The 12,227-nt window shown below is 35.1% G+C and overlaps 2 protein-coding genes across 3 annotated transcripts; one reads left to right on the forward strand and one right to left on the reverse strand.

Moving 5' to 3' along the window:
• Positions 1-78: 78 nt before the first annotated feature.
• LOC113762546 lies at positions 79-2,275 on the reverse strand. The gene is made up of 4 exons (XM_027306040.1): positions 2,008-2,275; positions 1,295-1,485; positions 571-697; positions 79-497 (listed from the first exon to the last, which is right to left on the reverse strand). Exons 2-4 carry the CDS (start codon positions 1,462-1,464, stop codon positions 426-428), a joined length of 369 nt encoding a protein of 122 aa, XP_027161841.1. The 5' UTR covers positions 1,465-1,485; positions 2,008-2,275; the 3' UTR covers positions 79-425.
• Positions 2,276-3,997: 1,722 nt separating this feature from the next.
• On the forward strand, positions 3,998-9,106 carry LOC113761224 (dolichyl-diphosphooligosaccharide--protein glycosyltransferase subunit 1B). Of its 2 annotated transcripts, none has more exons than XM_027304106.1 (9): positions 3,998-4,169; positions 4,393-4,437; positions 5,065-5,696; positions 6,124-6,271; positions 6,839-7,018; positions 7,110-7,178; positions 7,824-7,913; positions 8,549-8,676; positions 8,772-9,106. In XM_027304106.1, exons 1-8 carry the CDS (start codon positions 4,005-4,007, stop codon positions 8,672-8,674), a joined length of 1,455 nt encoding a protein of 484 aa, XP_027159907.1. In that variant the 5' UTR covers positions 3,998-4,004; the 3' UTR covers positions 8,675-8,676; positions 8,772-9,106. The 2 variants fall into 2 exon arrangements, with proteins under 2 accessions (XP_027159907.1, XP_027159906.1); XM_027304105.1 differs by having other exon boundaries at positions 3,999-4,169; positions 8,766-9,106.
• The last annotated feature ends 3,121 nt before the right edge of the window (positions 9,107-12,227 follow it).

Raw genomic sequence — 12,227 nt, forward strand, 5'->3', positions numbered from 1 at the left:
AAAGATCAAAGAATGCTCTTTCAAAATAAGTTCGTACACCAACCGATTCTAAAAAAAAGTAAAAGAGGAACCAAAAAGTTCTAGAAAACCATAGCCATTTTCATTTCAGAACAGCCATATTCATCATTCGGGAATTTTCCTGGGTTAAGTATACACAAAACTAAAAGACCGCACAATGAGACAAAGCACCATAAAGATGTAAGCTTCGACTAGAGTTCACCAACATCGGCCTTTATACGACCATGACTGACTAAAATGTCAAAAGGCTGCAAACAGAGTTCCTCAATTCCACTAATTCCTAATCGAAGTCTGGTTTAGGTACAACATTGATGCTGAGATTTTGAGCAAAACGGAATACTATTTCAAGTTGAAACAGAATCTACGGTTGCAAAATTTGAGCACAACGCCTGATGAAGCTTTTTGCTTCATGCGCTTTCCTTAGGCTTAGGGATCCTCTTATACTCGTAGTTGTTGATGTCAACCTTCTCTTGCAAAGCCTGCACCGAAGACAAATATGTAAAAAGATTCACAACTCAACACAGACTTTGACATTAAATAAAATTTGTCTACCTTAAGCTCTTCCTCCAGTGAAATCTTTTTAGGGTTGTAGGCATTGACTGGCCCAGTTCTTGATAGCGCTTTTCTTGTCTCAATGATCTCCCATTCTTGATCATCCTTCACTTTAGCAATGTCCTTGCTGAACTACAAAAATTAGCCCGTTAATTTAAGCTTTTGAAGGAAAAGATTAAAAAAAAAAAAAAAAAACCACAAAGAACATGCTATTGTCTCTAGGACGACATCTGCAGTGCAAATCCCTAAGCAACTGCAATTTGGAACTCAGAATCCCTTGCATGTGTCTCCATGCAAACAATTTGCCTATCATGCACGGATCAGAACTCAAGAAAGTGACTCAAACTGACAAAAAGGGAGTGGGGGTATACATATCAAAATTTTCACTCTCAGGATAAGTTCAATCTAGACTTAAAACTCTTCCTGTTTCAGAAGTTACAGTAGTATATCTTCCAAAATATTTCCGTGTTTGTCTAACAGCATCCACTATGCAGCTCGTCACTTGAAGACAGGGAATAAACTTGCTATACATTAGTGCTCTCTGGTATTTGACCAATAATTGAGTCTGAACCACTGAAATATGCCTAATTACAGGATGCTTGGGTGTTGTACTGTTAACATTTCTAGAGCTAACACCAAAACATTGACAACATCAAGAATCCCAGTGATGACTCTTTGGAGGATCCCTGCAGCATACACAAGGAAATCGACATTTGGCACTGACCTTCCTTGCAGCAGATAGCCGAGACCGAGTGTCCCTAACACAGTAAGTGAGATCATAGGTAGACCATATCTTATAAAGGGTGAGGCCCTGCCCATTCTTTTAAACCCTGCAGGTGGATTTTGCAGCTTTGCTTTCTTAGGTAGACCCGTAGTTGGCTGAACAGTTGTCATTGCCTCCAATACTAACACTGCCTACATTTGCACCATCCAAGTCATCAACAAATGCACGCATGAGAGTGATATCCAGAACAAGGAAAATGAGCTCAAGCCCCGTTCTTTCCAAAGTAAAAATGAGCTTATTTCAATTTCATGGCCGCTTTAAACAATGAGTGGGATTCATAACGAGGACAACAGTATTCGATATCAAGAACATCTTGCTTTTCAGACATTATGAAGTATTAAAACAATCATAACAACTATTAACTTGCTAAATTAATTTTGATAACGTTGATCAGGCATTCATGCTATATCCCAATCTTGTTTTGACGAAAAGACAAGCACATGGTGGGCAGCATTGACACCCCAAGACAACCCAAGAACCTCATTCTTAGGACAAGTAGCCCAAACCAAAATGATAGGATTTTACAACAAGGGAATGTTCCAAAGTCTACAAATACAAATGATTCCGCAAAAAGGAATTGATTCTATGGAAATGAAATACTACTCAGCTGACATACTATCAAAATGAAGATTTAGGGAGGAAAGAGAAATTACCTTGGAATTTAGACAAAAATTCCGCTCTGAAATGTGAACCTCTCCCAAAAGAAGATGATGAGATGATAGCTTGATCAATTGATGAAGTATTGCTCTGGAAAAAAGACCAGAACTTGAAAATTGGTCTAGAAAGAAGCGGAACAACAGGGCTTTCCAATAGTAGCACAATTTGGAAATAATCTTAATTTGGATGAAGAGGGTTTGGGAAACAGTTCTGATTTCTGAAAGTTGAGGAAAGAAAAATAAAAGGGAAAGAATGAAATTTTATGTTGAGGCCCTTTGAAGTTTTTGACAATCATGTAAGCAGCCTATCTATTTCCAACACTGTACTAGGACGCTACTGATGTGGCAAACTCATGCCATGAATACTCCACATGCTACTTGAAGCTAGACTTGATATTCGTGGCCAAAAAAAAAAAAAAAAGTTATTCGTGATAAGAATCAGTTTTAAGTATTTTGGTCATTCGATACTTTACTTGTAAAATTACCTTAATAGTAACTAGTTAAGAGTGATGACTTGCGAGAAGAATATACGAAATTGCATGCATACAGAAAATGTTGAAGTAAATGAGGAGTTTTTGTTGTTACGCATTTTATTCAAGGGATCAACAATGATTTTCTGCCTACCTTCATTGATGATGATGATTCAAATATGTGACTTATGAATTACAAGTGAAACATCTTATTATCGCTTAAGGTATGTTTCGTTGTCAAGAGTTTAAAATCTTTTAGATGTTTATTTTGAAAATTTTTTTATTATATAAAAACCATAGTCATTTCACAACTCAACAAACTCACAAATTTAATTTTTTTTTCCAATGCTTTGTTTGGACTGTATTTTTCTGGATTTTTTGGGAAAAAAATTACTGTAACGGTTAGATATATGTAAGGTAAAAAGGTGATTGAAAAATGTGTCCCCGAAAAAATGTAGCAAAAAATTGCAATCCAAACACCTTTTTCTGCAGTTCTTAAATTTCAAAATCAATTGCTACATTTAACCCCCAAACCACTTTGTCGAGTGCTCTAGTCCTGTTTGTCACGCAAGTTTTTTGTCAAGTTTGTCTGCTACAAGTTTTTAAAAAACTTTAACTACAGTAATCTCAAAAAACTTTTCAAAATTTTTAATCTATACATTTCAAAATATTCAAAATTTTACGCATTTCAAAAATTTTTTTAAAAACTTCTACAGTAAATTACAGTAAAGTTTTAGACAAACACCTAAAAAATTCACTTGCCAAACGGGACAGTGGTCCTCTTAAATTCTGTCGGCTTTTATTTTAAGTTTGTCTCTCTTTATGAGATAGTACCTTGGAACCCTTTGCCCTTCTCAAGCTGTATATTTCCCCTAATGCTTTAAGAGGAGTCAAAGAAATCATGACTTCAACACAAAATCGATTGAAAATAATTGATTGGCTCAACTAATCTCAATCACTCTTTTGTCACAGGTTCTACTCTTGATTATAGCTGTTACATTGTGGCTTATCTTTTGTGCAATCGAGTAAATTTATGTTCAAAGATCCCATTCACTAATCAAGCCTCATTTTTGCACCATCTTGTTCCCCCAATGACTAGATTCATTAGGTGCTCGAGTCTCAAGAGCTTCATAAAGACATGTATATCAAGCTCCTAAGACGAATTATTCCTATAATTAACTCTCATATGTTTTTCAAAATTTCTTTTCTTTTCTTTTCTTTTTTAGGTTAAAAGAAAACTATAAACTTATCAGATAGAAAAGGAGAAAAGTTGAAAATTGAGTAAAGAATCTCCTAGCAACATGATTAGTATTCCTACTAAACGAGTTGAGCTTGAGAACATGAAGCCCCTTGTGAATTGCAATCCCACCTTGCTAGAGCCCAGAGTAGTTTTACAGCCCAAAATTGTTCTAAGCCCAAAACTCTCCACCAATCAGCAATCCTATTAGCCCACATAGCCTCCAACCAATCAGCAACCAGAATCCACGCATAATCCGGCTTAAGAAGCTAGTGGACTCGACTGCCATGCTCTTAAATCTTAATTCCGCAGCAATGGAGGCGAGTGGTCGTCGTCCTCGTCTTCTTCTGCAAATCTGCCTAATTTTCTCAACGTTAATATTAACCTTCTTCTCTCCGGTCGTCAGATCGTCATCGACGCTGGACCTTCAGATTCTCAGTGCCGAGCGTAGAGTAAGTTCCAATTCTCTTCTACTGTAGTACATTTTGCATCATGAAATGTAAAAAGCTGCTTAACTAGTGATCACATTTCATTTTCTTTCGATGATTTATGTTTACCTTGATCAATTTTACTCTGCATATAAATTTATCTGGTTAGATTTTCCTTGGAAAGACTTTTGTAGTGTGTTGTGAATTGTAACTCTGCTTGAATTTTGATTTTGATTGATTGACGCAGGTTGACTTGAGTTCGCATATAATTAGGGTTTCCTTGACGCTTAAGGTACTGATTTTCTCATTTCCTATTTTCAATCTACCTTTTGGCTTATGTTCGCTGAACAAGTTATTGCAATGCTCATGGATGATAACATGAAACAATGGTGGTTATTTGTCTCCTGTATATTTTGAACCAATCTCACGGTAAATATGGTTTGGTTTAGATTGCTTAACATCAATCTATAAAATTACTTCAAAGATTTAAACTTTTTGAGAATATTGTTTGGTGTGACCTAAAATTTCGTTAGAAAATTGGTGTAGATCAAACCGCTCGGCATTGCATTTTATATATTGACATCAATTCTTCAATGAGGCAATCCATTCCTAGATGTATATACATTTTTTATGGAATTAGCTGGTGATTTGAGGCTTGAGGGTGTGGATTTCAGCTATTAAAAGCTCAAATTCTGAATTTTCCTGGTTTAAAGTGCGGGCTTCATTGTCCCTGTAAATTCCCAATGTATTCACTAGCTCCCTCAGAAAAGGAAAGAAGATGGAACTTAAGTATTGGGTAGTTGTTGTGAAGTTGGGCTGTATAATGATTCACTCTTTCAAAAATTACAGATTCAGTTATACATTGTGAGTGCCTTTGGGTTCTGCTTTTTCATGTTTATCTGTGATTTTTTACCTTTAGGTTGAAAATGTTGGCACATCTCCAGCTTCTGAAATTCTTCTTGCCTTCTCACCTGCACAAGTTGATCATTTAGCATGGATTAAAGCAGGAGCCCTTGTCGGGAAGAAGAGGAAGAAATCTTCACTGCCGCTTGATGTAAAACCAAGCAACATACTGGATGGTCCAAATGGAACTAAATACTACTCTGTATTTTTTACCAGCCAACTAGGGAGTGGTGAATCTGTATCCCTAGAAGTACTTTATGTGTTGACTCATTCTCTTGAGCCTTTTCCTGTAGAGATAAGCCAATCCGAGTCTCAGTTGGTTTATTTCCGTGACAGTGCAGTGATACTGTCACCTTACCATATTAAAAGTCAGGAAACATCTTTTAGGACACCAACTAACAAAGTTGAATCATTCACCAGAGTGGAACCAACTGACCGCTCTGGAACAGAACTAAAATATGGACCGTATGAGGAGCGCCCTTCTTACTCGTACAGTCCTGTAATTATTCATTTTGAGAATAATAATCCATTTGCTGTTGTTGAGGAGCTTGTTCGTGAAATTGAAATATCCCACTGGGGAAATCTTCAGATAACTGACCATTATAAATTGGCACATGCTGGTGCTCGACAAAAAGGTGGCTTTTCAAGGTGTGTTGATGACTATTTAAGGAAGCATTTAATATTTCTCATAGGATATAAGTTTGGACCCTTGGATCGCTCTTTTCTTTAGAAAATGAATTTTGTGATGAAGCATGCTAGTAACTTTGCCAATTATTGTTGATCAGAAGGTCAACAATTGGATCTTTCATACCCATGTCCATCAAGTTATTTGATTTAGTGATGTTTGAGAAAAATTATTGCTTTTTATTCATTTTTATATACAAACATTGGCTGCTGAATTGAGAAGAACTTGGTTTTATAATGTTGAAAATGCAAGAGTATGGTTCCTGTGATTTATAAGAGTTGAAATTACTTGACTTATGTAGACATTTATGAGGTTACCTTTATGCTGGTAGTTGTAGATTTTCTCTTTCTCATTTTCATCCTTATGTTCTAAAGATTCTTTTGGTGGCAGGGTTGAATATCAATCTAAGCAACCTTTTGGTGGTTCAGCTTCATTTAAGCATCTTTTGGCAGAGCTGCCCCCAAGGGTTCACTCTGTCTACTATAGGGATGATATAGGGAATATTTCGTCATCACGATTACGGATAGGTGCTAAGAAGGTTTTTCCCTTATCATTCTCCTTCCTGCTTCTTCTGTTCTTCACAAGAACTTTATTATATTTGTTGAGTCACTTTCATTTGTCTTTTACCAAACCTTTTCAATCTTTGGCTTTGAAATGTGCTTACAGAGAGCAATTCAGAGATGGCTCAAGTGGGAATAGTGGGATTTATGGTGTCTGTATAAAGAATATCTCTTATTAGATTTGACATTTTCTGAAAATATTTTCAACGTTGAAACTTTGTGTATGATTAATATCTGGTTTCTACTTTCTCTGCAGTCATGCATATTTGAGCAAATGTGAGGAATTTCTTGCATATGATCAGTAGATAACTATTCAGCTTAGCATCTGATTATAGAGTGAGTTCCACTCTGCATTAATTGAAGAACCAGCAGAAAAAAACCTTGAACAGACAGCATGAAATTGTTTGTTTTATCATGCATCAGGAGTCGTTGCTAATTCCAAGGAAACAAATTCTTGTACACACTCATTTATGTAGATATAGACACTCCACATGCATATACAAATTCATGTGAACGCATTGAATGCTTGGCTTTCATCTATGCAGTCAGAGCTGTTAATAGAGCCTCGCTATCCTCTATTTGGAGGCTGGAAAGCAACTTTTGTCATTGGATATGGGGTGCCGGTACATGATTATCTTTTTGAGTCAGCTGATGGTTCACGTTACCTGAGTTACAGTTTTGGATGCCCCCTTGCTGAGACTGTAGTGGACAAGTTAACTATAAAAGTAGGTGGCGTTTATGGAATTATATTTTAGAGAAAGACATTTGCTTTGGTATTATTTTGGGTCATGCAGGTAGTGACGTCATTTTATTCAGGTAGTGCTGCCTGAGGGATCAGAAGACCCTTCTGCAGTGATTCCTTTTCAAGTGGAACAAAGGCTGGAGGTAAAAGTCAATGCTGATTGAAAATTTAGCCCTTATATCATTGAGATATAGTTATTTGTTTTATCATTACTGCATGTGAAAATGAAGTAGGGAGAAGATGTTTTCAAACTGGAAGTCATCCATGAGAATATTCTGTTTTAAATCGGAATGAGCGTAATGCCAATCAAAAGGATCTTGCATCATCCTTTGTGCATGTAATAGCAGCTTTATATTTGCCAGTGGAGCTTAGTAAACTAGGCAATCAATGCTTGTAATTATGCTCTTTTTGCCAAGCACGTATGGTGCTCAATAGCTTTTACTAACTAGGGCTGGTGAATATATTTTTTGAGGTATTTTCTGTTGGTTGGTCACTTGATTAAGCTAAATTGCTTATCTAATTGTTTCACTTTGGCACGCCTGCATATGACATTTCATTTGGGTAGATTAACCAAACAGGACTGCACCATAAGTGGAACAACCGAAATTTGTTCTTTTTTTTTTAAATTTTGGTTTGTAGCATAATTTAGAAATTGTCCATTATTACCTAAACTTTTAACTTATGTTGCAACCCGCAATTGTCAAATTCATCACTTTTCCAGTTATAACTTTGGCAAAGCATTCAGATGCTAGATTGTCTACTAAAATACCTATATATGTCAATTGCAGAAGAAGCACTCCTACCTTGATGTTGTGGGAAGGACTGTGTTGGTTCTGGAGAAGAAAAATGTAGTTCCTGATCATAACTCTCCTTTCCAGGTGAATATCTATGGGACTTTTGTAAAACTGCTCCATTAGCTAAGAATAATAGGTTCTCACGGATGGTCCATGTTCAAGAAACGTGAGAGGTAAGTTATATATCATAAATGAAATCCTTCAGCAAGCCAAATCATTATACATCTACCATTAACTAAGAGATTGTGTGCTACATCGAACATACAATTTGGGCATCTGTTACTTTTATTTCATAGATTTCATTTTTTATTAGTTGAATTTTATGCTATCTGGTGTTCAACACTTTCCATAGGGTAGCCATCAGCGGATTAACTCTAGTTGGTGCTATGACTCATGTAATTGCTATAAGTTCTCTTTTTTAGCTTGCTCATTCAGAATTTTCTAGCTTTTTTTTCCCACAATTCTGGTGTTTCAATTTCCAAAAACTATTTGTCCATTCAGAGATCAAAACGCCTGTTCTTGCAGCCAGAAAGGAAAATGATGCTAGCTATTTTGAATCTATGATGAAATGCTATGTTAAAGCAGTGATAGCATTTAATTTCAATTGAGAAAATCATTCTTCTGTTTTTAATCATTGGAGGGAGTTTCAGCTGTAATTAGTCTCAATTCTGTCTGATTAATGCTTCAAAATTGCTCTAAAACCAAGTTTCTTTACACAGGTCCATTACAAGTTCAATCCAGTATTCATGCTTGCAGAGCCATTGATGCTAGTTTTGGGCTTTTTCCTCCTCTTTGTTGCCAGCATTGCTTACCTGCACATGGACATCGCAATACGCAAATCTTGATGGTAATAGACAAGTGCTATTGGAGTTTATAATTACATTCTGCTTTTCTTCTTAATACATAATTGACATATATTTTTTCCGATGTTTGAAGCTTTAGCTCAACCTTCAGTCAGTGATTTTGAAGGCAGCTACCTGTCACATTTAGAAGACATTTTTGCAGTTAAAGGTCAACACATGAACCCCTCTCATTCTGTCAGAAGAAAAAAAACGCACAAAGATTGTCATGCAATTCTCTGCCACTGGCAAAATGAGTGAGGGTTTTCACATGTTTTAGCTTCCGCATGATTATGTAGATCACATTACGGCCGAGGTGCAGATTAATCTTTAGTAGAGTTTTTTGCTTGAAGTGGAATGTATCAACTGATTTTATGTTATATACGGAAAAGGATATTACGATGATCAACTACCCTTAATTGGTTATTTGGGTTTGAATTGCTGCTGCATAAATAGGTCTGGAATGAAAGCGTGCACATGCATGTTTGGCTGTAAACGGCGAGGCTAGAAGTGTTGCTGCACATATATATATGTTTGCTGTCCGCATGCGTGTGCGCGCATGCATGAATGGTTGCAACAGAGAAATTGGGCCTTAGGATTGATGAAAGTGCCGAAACTCTTTAGTGTTGGGTTGAGATTTGTTGCCTTGGGAGTGCTGCTTAAGATGGGTTGGATGGTAGTATTTGTTTAGCCGCGTCGGATATCCAAACTTCATGCATAAAATCTTGCTGATCTTAAAGCAAAGTAAGGTTCCGCTTGATAAAATTGAATCTGAATTTTAAGTATTGAAAAGAAATATATGAATGTCTGAATTTTAATATTAAATCTATTTATACTATTTGATAAACATTTATAATTGAATGTTTAATAAGTTAAATTTGATAAATTTGCCCTTATATCTTTTCATCCAAAAAAGAAATAGAACTTATGATTTTATTAGCTAAAAATGTTAGGTATGAAAATGACAATATTTATTTTTAAATCAAATTAATATAAAAAATGAAATATATTGTATGAGGAGTATGGAGAAGATATGAAAATCATTCAAAAGGGAGAAAAAAGAAATAGAAAATCATTAGATAGAGAATATTAGATTGTTTAATTAGATAAGAATTTTAAACAAAATTAATAAATAAGGGTAGATTTGGTAGATAAGATAAGGTAATTGAAATAATTCTATTGATTCTTATCAGAATTAAGCATTCAGTTAGGATTCTTGTGCTGAAAAAATACACACAAGTTCAGTACTACTTAATAAGTTCAGCAAATAGATTTTTATTTATCAAACACTCAAAATATCTTAATATCTGAAAAAATTCAGATTCAGCACTTTTTTATATTATCAAACAGATCCTAAGTCCTTCCTTTAACTACCTTGTAAATTACGCTTGCAAGCGCGGCTTGACTACGCTGAAATTTCTTGATGGAAAATCGATAATAACGATGTTCAAAACGTTGGAAACGCGGAGTGTTTGGATAACACTATTATCTCAAATAATATTTCGCTTGCATCATAAACACATTTCCCAACTCACTTTTTTATATTCTTAACAATCTTTTTATCTCACATACATCACATCATAAAAAGTGTTACAGTAATTATTTCAAATAATACCGTATCCAAACAATTTTATTGGTACCTTAACGTGCAAAGCAAGCAATAGGATTATGTGTGATGCATTCAAATTTCAGCTCCGCACTTGTACGCGCATTTTGCTGCCTGAAATTGTTGTCCTACGCATATGAAATATATTAATTTGCTGGCTCTTAAAAAAGATGACAGAAGAAGACAATTTGCTGGCTCTTGTAACTTGAAAGCTTGTTCTTGGTTAATTATTTTAACTAATTATAGATTTTGATTTTTAATAATTAATTTTGTGATGTTCTTATTTTTTTTGTGTTTAGATTATTAATTTCTTAATAATCAAAAAGTTGAAATTCATCAATCAAAATATAATTTTTGTTTCTGATTCTAATTATTTTCTATAATCACTTTTCATAATTAGATTTTACAAAATCTAAAGAACCGAGAACAAATCCCATGTACGTGTATGGTATGAAAGCTGATAAATATGTAGTCAAACTGTTCGCGTGGTGGACCATTCTACACTGAATTCATTTAATTACCATTCTGCTCGTTAGATAGAGCTGAGTAACTGGTGAACAGGCAATTTTTTTGTAATTTTTTATTTTTTATTTGGTGAACAGGTTGAACTTTTGCTTTTAGTTTGACGGAAATTATTATCATGAGAAAAATCCAAGAAGAAAGCAGTTAGCACACGAAATCTTTTTTTTTCTCCTTTTTAATGCTCTACTAAAAGAATCACTGAGAAATGAAAACAGAACTAGAAGAAAGATGGCATAATAACGATACTAGACACTAATTATCCCATGCCCTCGATTTTTCTTTGCACAATTGGGCATAAATAAAGAAGAATATAGATCTAAAAAAAAAAAGAAAAGTAAATAGCCTGTTTATATTCCTACTTGCAGCCAAAAAAAAAAAATGCAATACAGGGAAAAATTTTTCTAGTCTTTAATTTCCCATATTCATATCTAAGTAGTAGAAGTGCCTGTCTGGTTGTTGATTCCCTCGTGCCTTCCCTCCGCCAGCACCACACAACACGAGATGAGCAAACAAACCTAAGGGCTGAAATTTTGATGTGGACTAAGTATTTTCATTTGTTGTTGTTGGCGTCGTTGAAGCATCTGTCTGAAGTTGACCAAGACTTCTTGATTTAAATACAGGATTCAACTTGACTAACTGGATCAGGTCTGGTAAGATTTTTCTGTCAATCTCAGAATTGAACCGCGATTCTGAGGGGATTGAATGGGTGTTTTGACGACGCTATGTTTTATTTTTCGATGACGAAATTAGTGTTGATGAAGTGTTCTTCATTGAGGCTTAAGTTCAACAAGGATTACGCAGCTCTCAACTAATCCAAGTCCTATCTTGTTTACTCGTCTAGGCAGGTGCTATATGCATTTGGAAGTCTGAATGCTTCTATGTTACGTTTTCTGAATCAAAGCAAAAATATTCTATTGTGTGTACTATTTCAACAGGTTGTAATTATAATTTTCCTTGTTTTTGTACAAAACACTACTAATTGCACCCTTGCAGTTTTGCGAAAATCAACGAAGGGTTTGGTTTATCCCTATATATTTTTCATTGGTTTTGACTTCTTGTACAATGACATGCAGAGAAACAAAGAGCGGGTTTAGATTAGGGGTGCAATCGAGTCGAGTCGAGTCGAATTTAAGTACTGCACTTCTCAAATTCAACTAGAGTTAAAAAATTGAGAATCAATCTCAAACTCGAACTTATTGAGCTCTTGAAAGTCGATCTCGAACTCTTTGATTTTATTTCGTCTTTTTCAAACTTGAGCTTGGACTCGTGCAAATCGAGTTCAGTCGACCTTAATCGAGTCTAATTGAGTTTAAAAAAATATAAATTTATACTTTATATAATTTTAAATAAGGAACAAGATAGATACTTCATATTAATAAATTATACATATATATATGTGTGTGTGTATGCGTGCGTGCGTGAAGGTTGATT

Source organism: Coffea eugenioides, chromosome 2, assembly GCF_003713205.1.
Source record: "Coffea eugenioides isolate CCC68of chromosome 2, Ceug_1.0, whole genome shotgun sequence".
NCBI lineage: Eukaryota > Viridiplantae > Streptophyta > Magnoliopsida > Gentianales > Rubiaceae > Coffea > Coffea eugenioides.

Bases quoted from the DNA above. Each gene is read 5' to 3' on its own strand.
- LOC113762546 (XM_027306040.1), bottom strand. From the start codon at position 1,464: ATGACAACTGTTCAGCCAACTACGGGTCTACCTAAGAAAGCAAAGCTG. The intron at 698-1,294 runs GTCAGTGCCAAA...TTTGTAGTTCAG, and splicing joins GGCTATCTGCTGCAAGGAAG to CAAGGACATTGCTAAAGTGA. The intron at 498-570 runs GTAGACAAATTT...TCTTCGGTGCAG, and splicing joins CACTGGAGGAAGAGCTTAAG to GCTTTGCAAGAGAAGGTTGA.
- LOC113761224 (XM_027304106.1), top strand. From the start codon at position 4,005: ATGCTCTTAAATCTTAATTCCGCAGCAATGGAGGCGAGTGGTCGTCGT. The intron at 7,019-7,109 runs GTAGGTGGCGTT...CATTTTATTCAG, and splicing joins TGGACAAGTTAACTATAAAA to GTAGTGCTGCCTGAGGGATC. The intron at 7,179-7,823 runs GTAAAAGTCAAT...TGTCAATTGCAG, and splicing joins AAGTGGAACAAAGGCTGGAG to AAGAAGCACTCCTACCTTGA.